Genomic DNA, 17,017 nt, shown 5'->3' with positions numbered 1-17,017 from the left:
TTCCTACACAAAGTCAAGAACCCACACACTACCAGCTGGCCCTAGGCAGACCCACAATGGGCCAGGTCCCCTTTCTGGTAACACAAGTAGGGCCCACTCCTTGATTCCTGAAGGGGGGGCCACTCAGGAGCTCACCCACTCACTGGCCCCCAAATAGCCCTCTTTACCCGAAAACCACCTACTTTCAGGCTTCTGAGGTTCCCTCAAACCTGCTGGGTACTTCAAGAAACAAAAGCCCTCTAGAAATAAGCAAGCTTGTGCCAATACCATTAAGGGGAAAATGACTGTCTATTCCCAGAGTTTCTCACCTGTAGCACTAGTGGCATTTGGGGCCAGGCAATTCCTTGTTGTGGGGGCTGTCCTGAGCACTGTGGCATGTTTAACAGTACCCTTGGCCTCTACCCACCAGATGCTCGTAGTGCTTCTCCCCAGACACGGCAACCAAGTGTCTCCAGACACTTCCAAATGTCCCCAGGGAGGCAAAATCACCCCACAGACAGAGAAATAGAATCCACTAGGAAATTTTAGAGAGCACAGACAAATCCAGAATTAGGTATCTGCTAGGATTCAGTTACCAAGATCAAAGTCTCTTAGTCTGTGATACTTAACACAAAACACTATAAAAATTAGGAATTATAAAAGACATCAAGTAAAAATGTAACTCTCCAGTGGTTTGTAGATTCTGCATTACAGTCTCCTATGAGGGAGCAGTACTTCTGCCTGGGATCTCCTGGAAAATGTCTTTTCCATTGTTTTGATTTTAATCCAATCCTCAATGGGGGCTGAATGACCACTTTGGCCATTTCTGAAAACCAAGATAGTAAACCTGACACTGAAACTTGATTTAAATCTTCCTTTTAGGCAGGCAGGTAACACAGCTAAGCAGAGATATGTAGCAAGACATGAACTGTGTTCACGGATGGGCCTTTGCTTAGGTGCTGTAGGAGGGCATGCATGCGCAGAAAGGGCTGACAGGTGGTGCAGCAAGTTGAAACGGTCCCAGGTTACTTCCTGTTATTAAAATCTGAGCTATTTTAGTTTCATTAAGAGAGACACCAAGATTCCTTCTAGGAGTAATAGTCAATAATTCTGGAAACCTGAGTGCCAAAAGGAATCTTATAGGTAATTTATTCATTGATGCTAAATGCTTCCAATGTACTCTGCCTGTTACCTAAATCACTTCTGTCACTGAACTCTTTTCTGACATACCTGTTAGGGGTCCAGCTGGAACTTTATTTTTGAACTATTTAGCAGCATTTTCCTAGTATGTGGAGAGATGAACATTTTAAATTAGAGAGGGGAAATTTTAAAATAAGCAATAAAATCATCCTCATCCTGTGAGGGCATAGATTGTCACCTAAAATTAATTTAGTCAGGCCTCATTTAAGCACATAAAGCAAAGAGATTTCATATTTATTTTCAATAATTTATCAGACTGTTTTGAGTGGGAAAGATTCTTTCTATTGTACTTTTCCTATTTTTTGTAACCAAAATTATTTCAAAGAATTTCTCAATTGTACTCAAGACGTCCCCATGACAGAGTTACTTCCATCTTCCATACTGAGCACTGAGAGGAATATCTTGTTTTCTGCTCCTAATGACGTAGTTCAAGCAGCTGATATGGTGTCTACTATTTGGGGCCTGGGTGGGGTTATGAAACAAGACCAGCTTAGAGCTAGTAACTGCTGAAGCTGAGTAATGTTTATATGGGGGAAAAGAACTTCAAGCCAAAGTGGTTTTTTGGAAACAATTTTGGATCCTCGCACATCTTCTGTCTGATCTCGGTTCATGAAATGCTAGTGTGCTGGCATTAGGAAACCATGTAATAAAGAAGCCTCCTTTGGGAAATTTATTTGGGAAACCTATTAATATTACTATTGTTAAAGTTACCATATATTGAATTCTCACTACATGCTGGGCATGGTGCTAAGCTCTTCATGCATATCACCACATTGGTTCCACATATCTGTTATCTGAGGTAAGTGCTATTATTATCCCCTTTCGGCGAAGGAAACTGAGCCTCAGGGAAGTTGAAAACTTGTCTGAGGTCACTCAGCTAGCTAGTGACAGAAGCAGGGTATTGGCTTAGAGTCTGACCCCACAGCCCACTCTTGGAACCACTTCGTAAATGATCTCTCCTGTTTAAATGCGCTAAGGTACACAGAGGGCCTCACTCAAGCTCTGACACCCAGGAAGTGCTCGTCCTTTCATTCACAAATACTTATTGTGCGTCTACTAGGTAGCAAGTGTTCTCTGGGCAGCAGAGACACAGTGGAGAAAGAGAATCAAGGCTCCCGTTCTCGTCTGAGCTAAACGATAGCTCATCTTTCCTTTTCAGTGAGTTTCATAAAATGCCACCGATACTAAATATTTTTCAACAGTAATTAAAAAGTAGGTTTCCCTCAAATAGGCTGTTAACCTCTGAGACAGCTTCTGGAAGACTAAAGAGGAGAGTGTAAGATAGGACCAGGCAGCAAAGTAGCAAGAGGAAAGGATGGTAATAAAAGCATTTTCACCCCACATAGGAAACACATGTGACCACAGGGTGAGAGGTACAAGCTATGTCAACAACTCCCAATGGGCCCTTTTTAAGTTCTTGCTGTTCTCTGGGCCTCAGTTTAACCTTCTGTAACATGTCTGGGTTGGCCTTTTCTACTTGCTTCTGCCTTGACAAACAATATGTATTCTATCCCTTACAATCAGGGCTAAGGTTAGTGGGATGACTCCACCCCAGAGAAATATTTCATCTCCTATTAGCCATTTACAAGCTACTGATGGAGTTGTCTCCTGAACAAGGGCATGTGTCACCTTCCTCTTGTCACATTCACAGTTGTACCATGTCAGGGTCTACCAGGTCACATTTTTCAAATGACCAGTTGCACAAAACCTTGGTGGTATGATCACTTCCTCAAGAATAGGCTTGTGGAGCTCAAGGTCAGATCCCTATGTGTGTGTCACACAGACACACACACACACATGAACTGCCACTTAGGAGGGACTCACCGGTCAGCGTAGCGCAAGGTATTCAGAGTGTGTTCAGTGGCCACGTGGCTTGGTGAGATGTTGGCGATCATACAGGTCTTGGCATCGCCGATGAAAGAGTCTTTCAGGACCTATCCAAAACAAAAGGCGGGCCAATGAACCAACTAACAAAGGGCATGTTGACTACTTATTGTGTGCGTGCAGGACACTGGGCCATAGTTCCCCTGACTACAAAAAGGCAATTCACAAAAGAAGAAACAAATAATCAATAAATACAAAAAAACCCAAACAAACCCCAAACCCCAAACCAAACAGTACTCACTTCACCATTAATTAAAGAAATGCAAACAGACCACTAAAAAAACTAATACTTTTTTCACCCATAAAATTAATAAAGATTCATGATACCCTGCTAAACTGCCCAAGTACTGTGTACCACGAACTGGTACGAGCTTTTGGGAGGGCTGTTTGGTAATATGTATCAAAGTGTAGAAAATGTACACACTATTGGTTTGGTAAATCTAAAGATCTATAAATGGCACAAACCAGGTAATTATAAACTGAATACAATACAACCATTCAAAATAATTATGTATATCTGCACTTACGTGCATGGAAAGATCTAAAACCATCTTAGAGTTAGTTGCATAACTCTATATGTGGATCATCGTGTGGATACAGGGCAGAGGGATCCGTGGAAGGATGTTCACCAAAATGTAGCAGTGATTGCCACTGGGAGGTGGGATTTTCAGGAACCTTTCCGCATCTTCTTTGTACTTGTATGTACTGTTTGAATTATCATTATTATTTTAATTAAATAGACACACATTTTCTGGGATGAGGAACTTGTTTTAAAAAAATAATAGAGCAAATGTCAGAATCAGGGCTCATTGCGTGTAGGAAGGGTCTCATAGGTCCCTGGTTGAAATCATGTTTGAGAAGACACATCTAACCCATATGTCACCACTTCTGCCTAGCAAGGAGCTGTGTCACTATAGGTTCTACCCCAGCCTCTGTGGAGTCGCTGGTCTGGCTGCAGAGAGAGAAAACTTCTCCCAGTACGCGAAGATCTTCGCCAAGACCACCCTCTACCTAGTCTGTCCTCTGCTGTGCACAGCACTCGGTGAGGAAAGGAAGCAGGACATCCATCCGTACCTGTCTTCACAGCTCATTGAGCCTAGGCAGACCGTCTATGGGCCATCTTCTGCAGCCATTACAGATGCTGCCTTATTGGTATTTCCTGTTTATAAATCTGAAGCACATTTTCCATGACAAAAAAAATATAAGAAAAAATTACCTACAGTTCTACCACTCAAAATAATCCAGTTAACATGCCTAATTTTTCTGTGTAGTTTTTCTCATTTCATATTTTTAAACTATAGATTTTGGCCATCTCTCCTATCAGTACATATCAAAAGCCTACCATTCTTTGTATCTGAAGCCATTATTCCCTGCATCAAAACAGTGGTCCAAGTTATACAGCTAAGAAAGTACCAAGTACAGCTGCACCACACCTCCTTCAAAGGCTCAGAGACTCCACTAACTCGACAAGGTTTCTTTACATTAGAAATAAGCAAAAAGCTGTCAGGTAATGACCAGAAGAGCCCTACTGCCCCCATGGGAGCCCAGCTGCCTCGTACTGCAAGTTTCCCTGCGTGAAGATGCCCCTCTCGCCACCTAGACTGAGAGCTCCTGGAAGGAACGTGATTTTCTTCCACCCCCACCCCACCCTGTGGCGTGGCATCATGCCTTGCTACCAGTGAATGCTTGAACAAACACGTGAATGGAAAAAGGAACAAATGAGTGAATCAGAACAAACTCGAAGCTCACATTTAGCTTTACCTGAGTTAATTTGCTTTGCCGGAAGGGAGTATGGGTATGTTCCTGATCCAGTGCGCGGATACATTCCTTCAGCTGCAAACGAGCACATCAAATGTCACATGCAATGAGAGAGTAACAGAAGACATTTTTCTTTTTTCAAAAGAAAGTCCAAAGAGAAGTCAAATGTCCTGGTAGTTTCCTGTTCAACAAGAAAAAAATCAAGCTAGCCCTGACCAGGTGGCTCAGCTGGTTGGAGCGTTGTCTTTACACCAAAAGGTTTGGGTTTGATTTCTGGGCAGAGCAGATACCTAGGTTGCGAAGCAACCAATCAATGTTTCTCTCTCAAACAGATATTTTTCTCTCTCTCCCTTCCTCTCTCTCTAAAATCAATGAAAATATATCCTCGGGTGAGGATTAAAAAATAATAAGAAAAATAAAGCTAGACTGTGAAACGTCACCCTGTGCTAGCTGTGCTACATAAGGACCCCCAACTTAAAAGCAGTGACTAGCCCTGATAGTGTGGAACAGACAGACTCAAGCACTTTCCACAGGTCCCAAGTCTAAGCTTATACAGTGACAGTTCCGGCTCACGAGCTGCTCTTCTCTCCTCTTCTCACACTCTTCCCAACTACAGAAGCATTTAAAGTAGAAAAAATACCTGTGCCACTGCTCTCACTTTCCCACTCACATGTGCACACCTATCACTGTAGATCAAGTGTAAGTTAAGCTATAAGTTGCCTGAGACTTCTGATCAAGATAGAGGTGTAGGTAAACACGGCTCACCTCCTCACACAACCACATCAGAATTACAACTAAACTACAGAACAACCGTCACTCAGAACCATCAGAAATCAAGTGAATGGAAGTCTGATGACTATGGAACTAAAGACACCACATCCATCCAGACTGGTAGGAGACGTGGAGACATGAAACGGGCTGGACCCTTACCTATGTGTGGTGGATAAAAATTCAGGAGGGATACCTCGGGAGCAAGGGGCCCCAGCCCCACACCATGCCTTCCAGCCCTGGGTTCCAGTGCCAGGAAGATAATCCCCCACAACTTCTGGCTATAAAAACCAATGGGTTTGAGTCAGGGATAGAAACTGCTGTATTCCCAAGCAGTTCCTCTTAAAGGGCCCTCACACAGACTTACTCAAAGACTCACTCCGTCTGACCTCCAGCACTGGGATAGCAGCTTGAAAGGCACCAGTGGCATATGGGGAGGAACTGAAGTGACTGGCATCAGGGTGAGAACTGGGGGACAGCTTTCTTCCAGAAAGAAAGGCAGGCAGAGGCCATCGTTCCCTTTTTGAGCCCTCCCCGCCCCCTGCACAGAGCCACAGAGCCAGCAGGAGGGGGCCATACCTAAGACTCCATCAACCTTGCCCACACCATTTGCTCCACCCTGGTGAAGCCCAGGAATTCCACCCCACCCAACTTATGACCCACCCAAGCTGTTACCAGTGGCTTTTCCATACGAATGGCTGGTTTCAGTTTCACATCTTCCTAAATCCTCTCAAACAAGCAACATCCAGCCTCAGTGAGCCCCTAGAACCTGCTCTGGCTAAGAAGCCCCAGGCCCAGCACTAGCATCAGCCAGATTTGGATCACAGTTTGGCTTCGCCTGGGAACTGCAAAGCCCAGAATAAGTAGCTACTATCTTCAGATTGCTTTGTAGCTCATGCTGGGAGGCCCCAGGTGGAACACAGATGGTGGCTGACCCTGGCCTGCACCACTCAGGAAACCCCAGAGCCTATGCACCCAGCGGACAGCTACAGACCATGTCGGAACACCACTAGCCTGCCCCTGCACAGCTGATCCTCCACGGGGGGACAAAGGTTGTTGGTCAGTGGTCACAGCCTGTCCTTGCAGTTGACTGGCCTGGGGAAATCCCTCCCATTGACCTGCCAATGGCAATCAAGGCTCAATTACAAGAGGAGGGTGTACTCAGCCCACATGGAGGGCACACGTTGAGTACCCAGTTTGGGTGATAGGGGAGGCTGTGCCACTGAACTCTATAGGTCACCTATTACATTAGGCCATGCTACCAAGACACGGAGTCATAGCTGCTCTACCTAATGCACAGAAACAAACACAGGGAGGCTGCCAAAATGAGGAGACATGGAAATAGGGCCCAAATGAAAGAACAGATCAAAACTCCAGAAAAAGAACTAAACAAAATGGAGATGAGCAATCTATCAGAAGCAGTATTCAAAACTCTGGTTATAAGGATGCTCAAGGAACTTAGTGAGGACTTCAAGCATAAAAAAGACTCAGGAGGAAATGAAGGATATGCTAATGAAAATAAAGAAAAATTTACAGGGAATGAACAGTAGAATGGATGAAGCCAAGAATCAAGGCAATGATATGGAACATAAGGGAAAAAAACAACCAATCAGAACAATAAGGAGAAAAAAAAAGAAGCCAAAAAAACAAGGATAGTGGGAGGAACCTCTGGTACAACTTCAAGTGCACCAACATTCACCAGAAGGAGAAGAGAAAGAGCAAGAAGTTGGAAATCTATTTGAAAAGATAATGAAAGAAAACTTCCCTAATTTGCTAAAGGAAATAGACATACAAGTCCAGGAAGCACAAAGAGTCCCAAACAAGAGCTGCAAAGAGGTCCACTTCAAGATACATCAGAATTAAAATGCCAAAAGTTAATGATAAAAAGAGAATCTTAAAAACATCAAGAGAAAAGCAGATAGTTACCTACAAAGGAGTTCCCATAAGACTGTCAGCTGATTTCTCAAAAGAAGTTCTGCAGGCTAGAAGGGACTGGTAAGAAATTTTCAAGGAAAAGGTACAGGGAAGAAGAAGCATAATTAGTAGGCATAAAATAGATGGGGAGAGATAAAAATGGTATAGGAAACAGAGGACTCAAAGAACTTACATATATGACCCATGGACATGAACTAAGGGGGGAGGAAAGCTGGAGGGTTGGGGGGCAGGACAGAGCAGGGGTGAAGGGGGGAAAATTAGGGAAACTGTAATAGCATAATCAATAAAAAATACTTAAAAAAAGAGAAATATTCAAAGTCATGAAAAGCAGGGACCTACAGCCAAGATTGCTCTACCCAGCAAAGCTATCATTTAAAGCAAAGGGAAGATAAAGAGCTTCCCAGATAAGAAAAATCTAAAGGAGTTCATCATCACCAAACCATTATTATATGAAACATTAAAGGTACTTATTTAAGAAAAAGATCAAAATTATGAACAATAAAATGGCAATAAACACATACCTATCAACAATTGAATCTAAAACACAAACTAAGCAAACAAAAAGAGCAGAGACAGAATCATGGATACAGGGAGCATTTTGATGGTTGCCGGATGGGTGAGGGGATTAAGAAGTACAAATTAGTAGTCACAGATAGCTATCGGGATGTAAAGTACAACATAGGAAATGGGGGGTAGCCAAAGAACTTTTATGCATAACCCGTGGACATGAACAAAGGGGTGGGGGTCGCCTGAGGAAGTAGGGAGTGATGGAGGGGCAAAGGAGGAAAACTGGGACATCTGTAGCAGCATAATCAAGAAAATATAATTTAAAAGAAAGAAAAGATATAAGCTGTCTGAATGGGGCAGAGAATGAGTCAGAGCTGGGAAGGAACTGAGAATCACTTAGGCCTACCTCCTCATTCTAAAAAAGCAGGGGATGTGACCCAAAGATAAGAGCAAGTCACTTGCTCCTGGGCAGAGCCATCAAATAAATGCTCACCGGGCATCACTAGTGCCAGCAGAGACTTGTATATGCAAACCTCCGGGGGTGGGACAAGATGAGGGAGGAGAGATCTATTTCTGAGTCATGCATTTAGGCTACAAGGCAGTAAATGAAAAGGATGGGAGGAAAGAGAATGGAAGGAATCCTTTGGAAGTGTCAATGCTAGGAATTCACCAAGAACAGGTAAGTGGCTTTGAGGGTTTGCTGTGGCTGTTCTTGACTGCAACCACACATGCCTGCAGCTAACCCCTCTCTAAGAAGCTGCAGGGTATAAGAAGGTACAAGGGAATTTCAATTTCCTCTTTTATTTCAAATCAGTGCAATATCCCCAAACTTTAGCACCGAAAACATTCTCCAGAATGAACAGGTAACCAAAACATGACACTGAGTGCTAACTACCCCTTATATATTCAAGTCTAAGGGTGGCCATCAATTCCTATGAGGTCTTGGGAAATGGAAAGTATACTTTACTAAACACTAGAATATCCAAGTAAAATACACAGGAAAGAAACAAGGGGCACCTTTGTGTACCTTATGGATTACAAGATTTTGATTCTATTATAGATGGGTTGTTCCCAGGCCCCTTCACTTGCTATTTTGCCCACGTGAGATAGGTATAGTCAAGCCCCAAAGGGTTGTATGACTTCACAGGTACTCCTTCTCAGGTTCCATAGCTGATTCTTGGGCCATAGTTTTAAATATGAGAATTACAGATTTCTAGCTAGAGGCTGTGGACCCTTGGCTAATTCACTCAACCCATCCAAGCCTCAGAATGCTCAACGATAAAGTGGGAACAAGAGAACTTGATTAACTTATTTCACAGAGTCGCTGTGAACACTAAACTGATCATCCTATAGTAAGTACTCAAAATATATTGGTTCTGAGGTTCCCTGGAGAAATGGTTGACTTCAGGGTTAGGGGTGGGAAAGTACAAGATGAGAGTGTGACATCTTGTAGTACCAAAAAGCAACAGGATGCTCAAACAATGAAGGGGCATGTCAAAAGGATACAGAAGCCAAAATCTGACCCTGGCTGGGGTGGCTCATTGGATTGAGTGCTGGCCTGTGAACCAAAGCATTGCCGGTTCCATTCCCAGTCAGGGCACATGTCTGGGGTGTGGGCCAGGTCCCCAGTAGGGGGCAAGTGAGAGGCAAGCACACGTTGATGTTTCTCTTCCTCTCTTTTGCCCTTCCATTCCCTCACTAAAAATAAATTAAAAAAAAATTTTTTTTAAAGAAGCCAATTTGAAAGAGCTTCCAATAGCCAAATCTGGGACAATTTGAGCAACAAAATAAATAATGATAAAAATGGATTATGCTCTAGTAATAAAAAAAATATCCATTTACTGTTATATATAAATAATCTAATAAATAAATAAATTGGGGAGAAAGAACAGCTCTTTCTTACAGCAGAATTCCAACTAATAAATATAGAAAGAATAATGGGAATAGAGATTCCCATCAAGTAAACACCAGAGTAAGTGCTGCAGGTAAGATTCATCAATGGATGCTAAAATTAGACATCCATTCATGTAGACAGGATATTTGCATAGTTCCAAAGTATCTCCCCATAAGATACTTATTAATTACAAAGGAAAAAAATTGTACCCTTACAGTGGAAAAACCTAGTATAAACCACCTTAACTAGGTTATCAAGGTTAACATCACCAGTAATAAAACATAATGACTTCCCACAACACATATTATGATATACTGAGAAGGACACAACTTCAGTGGTATTCTCATTAAAAAGTCATTACCTCAGTCTAATCATGGAAAAACATCAGACAAACCCAAATTCACAGACTCCTGCAAAATAATTGGTCAGCATTCTACAAAGGTTTAAGACTATGAATGTCAAAAACTGAGGAGCCTACAGAGACATGGCAACTAAATGTAATATATTTAGAATCCTGAACCTGAAAAAGGACATTGGTGAGACTACTGGTGAAATTCAAACAAAGTTTGTAGATTAATTAATAACATTACACTAATGTTAATTTCCTGATTTAGGATCATTTTACTATGCTATGTAAGATGCTAACATTAGAGAAGCTGGGTGAAGGAATGGTATGTATTTATTTTTACAACTTTTTCTGTAAATGTAAAACTATTTGAATATTAAAAAAGGCCCTGGCTGGTGTGGCTCAGTGGATTGAGCACTGGCCTGCAAACCAAAAGGTTGCTAGTTCAATTCCCAGTCAGGGCACATGCCTGCGTTCCGGGCCAGGTGCCCAGTTGAGGGTGTGCGTGAGGCAATGATCCATCGATGTGTCCCTCCCTCTCTTTGTCCCTCCCTTCCCCTCTCTCTAAAAATAAATAAATAAAATCTTTAAAAAAATTATTTAAAAATGCTGATTTTTTTTCTTTCACCTCTCTTAGCCTCCCAATTTATTCCTTATGAGGTCTAGAAATAAAGTGCCCAGGTGCAGACTTCAGTTCTGATCGAAAGGACTTAAATAATGGGGCACAGGTAGCACTATTACAGCTGTAAAAAGGAAGAAGAAAGACCTCTATAGACAGCTATGGAGAGAGCTCTAGGATACTATTAAATGGGAAAAAAGCAAAGTGCAGAACCGTGTTTACACAATGCTACCTTTTTTTCCCTGAGAAAAAGGAGTGAATACAAACATATACATAGGTAGAAAAATGATTATTGAAAAGGAGGAAAGTAAGAGTTGAGGGGACAGGGATGGATACCAGACTTCTCTGAAGGTGCCTTGTTTTATAATTTTTACTTTAACTGAATATGAAACTGATAAGCTTCAACACACAGTGAAGAATTATTCCAAGTGACTTCCCAACATAATATTAGGATTGTATATCCCTAGTGGGATACAACCTAAGGATAAACAGGAAACTGCAAAGGAATCTTAATTTGAATTCAGTAGTCATATTATGAGTAATAATAATAGCATTATTTTGAAATATATATATTAAAGTAGAGCAAATAAGGTTATATTAATGTTTTAGGATTTAAGAGTTCTAGCATAAAAGGGAGAGAAATACAAAGTCAAACTGTTAAGCAAAAACCCTATAATCTTTTTTAACTGCTACTTATCATCATTGTAGCTTTTATAAAATGTAAAGAAATTTTTCCATTATAGTTTACATTCAGTAATATTTTGTATTAGTTTCAGGTGTATAGTATAGTGGTTAGACAATCACATACTTTACAAAGTATCCCTCCTGGTATTTCCAGTATCTACCTGGCCCCATACATAGTTATTACAGTATTATTGACTATATTCCCTATGTTGTACTTTATATCCTGTGACTATTTTGTAACTACCAATTTGTACTCCTTAATCCCTTTGCCTTTTTCACCCAGTCCTCCTTTCTGGCAACCATTGGTCTGTTTTCTGTATCTTTGAGTCTGTTCCAATTTTGTTTATTTTGTTCTTTAGATTCCACATATAAGTGAAATCATATGGTATTTGTTTCTCTGACTGACTTATTTCACTCAGCATAATATCCTCTAGGTCCATCCATGCTGTAACAAATGGTAAGATCCCATCCTTTCTTATAGCCAAGTAATATTCCATTGTGCATGTGTACCACAACATTTTTATCTACTCACCTACTCATGGGCACTTGGGTTGCTACCATATCTTAGTTATTGTAAATAATGCTGCAATGAACATAGGAATGCATATATGCTTTCAAATTAGTATTTTGGGGAAAACCCTATAATCTTAATTTGAATTAATTTATTAGTATGAATCCCTGATATATTTTCCTTAAAAAAAAAATCTAGTTGTGTCCATCAAAAAGATCTAGAAGCAAGGACTAATCCAGTGGGGGTAAGCACCCTTAGTACCCCTAAATGGTCTCTAAATATCATTTCTCTCTGAAACCAAGGCTTGATGAATAAATGGCTGATTCAAACCTGGGAAAGGAAATGTAAAAGACGAACCTAGAAGCCTAGAACAGAAAGCCAGGAAACCATCAGGAACTAGTAAGATTGGGTCAAAGAGACACAAGAACATACTTGAAAAGGTTCCTACTAGCCAAAGATACACAATTTAAGTAGCAAAAAGAATGATTACAATGACATACAATGAGTTTGTAGTAATACAAAACCCCCCCAAAAGTAAACAAAAACAACAACAACAAACTCATTGGTCTTGTTTAGGCTACCAAGACACCAACTCATTCTGAAAACTGGTGAGTAAAGGCAAAGAATCAAGCATTTATCTTGTCTCCTCTGTATGAACTATATTTCAGGATAATCAGAGAATTGAAGAAAAGTTTTTTCTGGCTATAAGTACAGAAGGAATATTAGCATTAGACTATCGACATTCTGGAATCCCTAATGAAACAATGGATATAAATGATGCTCAACAATGGCTGCTAAAACCATCAGGTGAAAAAAGATTGATGGAAAACTTCATAATGAAGGAATTAGGCTGACAACATTTGAATCTTTCTTAATTTTCAAAATCACAAAAAGAAATAACCAGACATTCTGTACCTCCTGATGTGTTCCTATAAGAAATCTAAGAATAATCCATAAATTATTCTTGCCAAAAAAAGATAGAACCTAAATCTGACCAACCCTCTAAATCAGCACTTACACAAGAGAAATATGTGAGCTATGAATGCAAACCATATATGTAATTTTAAATTTCTAGTACCTACATTAACATATATTAATTATAATATTAAATACATAATTTTAATTATATAGTTTAGTCTGATACATTCACAAATATTTCAGCATGTGATCAATATGAAAAAATATTGAGATATTTTACATGCTTTACATGCTTCAAAATCCAGTGTGTATTTTACACTTAGAGTAGGTCTCAGTTTAGACTCCTCACATTGCAAGTGCTCAATAGCTACATGTAGCTTAGTGACTACATGTCTATTGAACAGCACAAATACAGATCTTAACCAACCACTTTATAGAAAATATATAGGATAGAGTACCATTTTATACATCAACATGGGGATATAGTCAGCTTAATCGAGACTATGGAAATCTTATAGGACAGTAACCCAGTTTTCTTAAACAAATACATAGATATTTAAAAAAAAAAAGAGAGAGAGAGAGAGAGAGAGAGAGAGACAGCCCTAGCTGGTGTGGTTCAGTGGATTGAGCGCCGGCCTGTGAACCAAAGGGTCATGGGTTCGATTCCCAGTTAGGGCACATGCCTGGGTTGTGGGCCAAATCCCCAGTTGGGGGTGCATGAGAAGCAACCGCACATTGGGGTTTCTCTCCCTCTCTTTCTCCCTCCCTTCCCCGCTCTCTAAAAAAAAATAATAAATAAAAAATCTTTAAAAAAAAGAGAGAGAACTTATATGGAATAAAAGAGACGTATCAACCAAAAGCAATCCAAGGATCTTATTTGCATTTTGATTTGAACAAAGCAACCTTTAAAAGACATTTATAGAACAACTAAAGAAACTATAATACTTAATGGATAACAGATAACATTAAGTAATTATTTCTTTACGTATGATAGTGGTACAATTATATTAAAAATAGGAATCTTATCACATAATGAAATATTTGTGGAAGAAATAACATGATGATAGGACTTGTTTTAAAATAATCCAACTAGGGAAAGGAAAGTACTGGTCAGGTTTTTCATATGTTGAAGCTGGGTGACTAGTGTTTGGGAGGTTATTATACTCTTTGTTCTATTTTTGTATGTTTGAAAATTAATACAATTTTAAAACTTGATGAGAGGGGAAATAATTCTCTGTTTCTAAGAGGCAGGGATTGACCAGAGGGCGAAGAAGAGACAGGGAGGGAAGGGAAAGGTTGTCTAGAATTGTTGAGAATCTTATTGGCAGCCTCCATCTCCATCCCTGCAATTCACTGCCAGACAAGAGCATGCCTTTTTGTTGATTCCATCCCACCCTCACCCACTCTGCCTGCATGTATCAAGGGGCAAAATCTCTCAAGAAGGATTTTTTGATTAAAGCTTTTGAACAACTTACAGCCAGAAGACTCTGGTTAATTTCTGCGCCTTCCATCTTTGTCTGTCTATCTGAGTCTCTGGCATCTGCTGCTCTTTCACTGCCAGCCAAGTCAATGAAAGAGATCCTAGAGAAAAGAGACAGCAGGGATGACTTCTTTGGGGTTTTGGTTTATTTTTACATCAGTCAGCATTTTGTGACAGCCAGAAGAAATTAACACTGGCCCGTATTCAGGGAAAAAAAGACACTACTGTCAGCTTTCCAAAAGTATTACAAGATTCTGCTCTGTCTGCTGCTGCTGGCACTGTTCACCCAGACACTTCCATTGGTTTTAATCATTTGTGAGAAAGTATGACTGAAATTAATAAAACATTCTTCCCATAAGGCTAAATGATCACACTGTAAATCACTTAGGGGACCACTTAGATAATTAAAAAGAAACTTTTGGGGACTGCTTACCAGAAAGAAAGAAAAAAATGAAAGAAAGAATGAGAGAATGAGAGAAAGAAAAAGAGGAAGAAGAAAGACAAAGAGAGAAAGAAAGACAAAGGAGAAAGGAAGAAAAAGACTCATTATTCAGAAGTGAGATAGGCTCATCCATCAGTGTGGCAGAGTTTGCTAAGATAGCACCAGAGAAGCAATGAATGTACCCAATTGTCTTATGGTTTCTTTTAAGAAGGATGGATTAATTTTCCTTTTTTTGGTCTGTAAGCTCTCTGAGATGCATTCTCTGCTATTCCTCTGCTGATACCATGTTTCACGTTAGAAGCAATCGATATTCCTTTTAATAACTCAGGGTTGACCAACAATAGGCCATTACTTCATGGTTAATCAACTGATGGCACTTTAATACAATGATTTATTTCAGGGCTAACAACTCTACTCTGTATCCCTGAAATAAAGGACTCCATGGTGGCAGAGTGTCCTGTTGTTGATAACACATATTTCAAAGTCACATTAGGGAAATGCAGACAATGCAATTCCTTAAATATTTCCAGCTCACCTGCCAAATGTCCTCTTGGCTGAATCTTTGATCTGAATTTGGATGATAGCATGGGAGCGGGAAGAGTCTGCATTAACTCCAGTGGCCCCGGTGCTGCGCTCCTTGCTGCCCTTCAGAATCACCTGAAAAAATAAAACCCATAGGGTGACATCCCCAAGGAGTAAACAAAGCCCTCTAACTCCTAAGAGTGGGCTGAATGCAACAAGACAGGCATGTAACTTTGTCAGTACACTGCAGGTTTTCCCCTTCATGTTAAAAGCTGTCTAAACACTAAATCATACAGAGTAAGTACCCAACAGCAATAAAAACAACGTGGAATACTAACCCTGGGGGAGAACATTCAATAGTTTGAAAGCTAATTTACTTCTTGATCTCATATATTTTTAAAAAATATCTTTGATGGATTTAGCCTGACAAAAATCCCTAAGGCATAACTTAGCTCCAAAGCAAGGTCTCATAATACCCATCTATCTTAGTAATTGAAGCAAAGGGCAGAAATGTGCACCACGGAATAACTGATCACATCCACCTGTTCCACCAGGATGCAGTCATAAATGGGTCAGGCTTGATGTGTGGGAACAAGGAAGTGATGAGTTATTGTAATTGCCATGAGCCCATGATTTCCCTTGGGAGCAATACCCCTCCAAATAGGAATAAAGACAAACCTGGGACCCTCTGGCCTCAGGGAATGGGAAGGAGGAAGTAAAACTCAGGATTGGCCTCTAGCCACTGAAAACAGCTATATATAAGCATGCTGCCCTTACTTTGGATAGAGGAAGGAGTATTAATTTCTACGAACCAAAAAGGTGAAAAACTTTAAACATATTATTTGAGCCCTGGCTGGTGTGGCTCAGTGCATTGAGTGCCAGCCTGCAAACTGAAGGGTCACCGGTTCAATTCCCAGTCAGGGCACATGCCTGGGTTACAGGCTGGGTCCCTGGTGAGGGGCACGTGAGAGGGAACCACACATTGATGTTTCTCTCCCTCTTTTTCTCCTTCCCTTCCCCTCTTTCTAAAAATAAATAAAATCTTTTTTAAATAAATATATTATTTGATAGAATCCTCACAACAGCCTCATGTGAGGTGAGTATGATCATCATGCCCAGTTATAGCTGAGGAGTAACTCAGAGGTTGATTTCCTCATAAACAGCTTTTGTGTGGCAGAACCGAATTCCACATCCAGTATGTATGACTGCAAAGCCCAAGTGGTTCCCACTACACTGTGTGGCACTGATGATAATTTTTTTTATATTGCAGTAAATTAAGGGATTGAAAGTCCTATCTAATTTTTCTCCATCTCTCATAATTTTAATTTCTATTGTATTGAACATAGCTAGTTTGCAAATTAAGAGTCTATAAGTTGAGGGTCAAACTTCCACAATAAGCCACAAATAACTTAACAAGCAGGGGCTTGTGCTTTTTAAAATTTAATAAGTTCCTCCATGGTCTGAGGAATAGTTGTGTTTCTAAACATTAATTATATGTGAATTAAAAATTGTATTTAAAAAAATTTAGAGTCATAGTGTGAATGCACTAATTTTGTAAATAGCTTGCTAA

The 17,017-nt window shown here is 40.3% G+C and overlaps 1 protein-coding gene across 2 annotated transcripts in view; it reads right to left on the bottom strand.

Annotated features, from left to right (window-relative positions):
* KIF24 (kinesin family member 24) overlaps positions 1 to 17,017 on the bottom strand; it is an 83,288-nt gene that overhangs the window by 6,168 nt on the left and 60,103 nt on the right. For both annotated transcript variants that reach the window (XM_024560222.4, XM_045195137.3), the window contains 4 exons: positions 15,461 to 15,582; positions 14,479 to 14,584; positions 4,825 to 4,896; positions 3,004 to 3,113 (listed from right to left, as the gene is read on the bottom strand). In XM_024560222.4, the coding sequence (XP_024415990.2) occupies positions 3,004 to 3,113; positions 4,825 to 4,896; positions 14,479 to 14,584; positions 15,461 to 15,582 (410 nt within the window). The remainder of the gene's footprint in view (positions 1 to 3,003; positions 3,114 to 4,824; positions 4,897 to 14,478; positions 14,585 to 15,460; positions 15,583 to 17,017) is intronic.

Source organism: Desmodus rotundus, chromosome 1 (genome assembly GCF_022682495.2).
Source record: "Desmodus rotundus isolate HL8 chromosome 1, HLdesRot8A.1, whole genome shotgun sequence".
In the NCBI taxonomy this organism is placed as follows: domain Eukaryota; kingdom Metazoa; phylum Chordata; class Mammalia; order Chiroptera; family Phyllostomidae; genus Desmodus; species Desmodus rotundus.
Note: the sequence above shows the minus strand (reverse complement) of the source record. Positions and strands in the feature narration are given on the sequence as shown.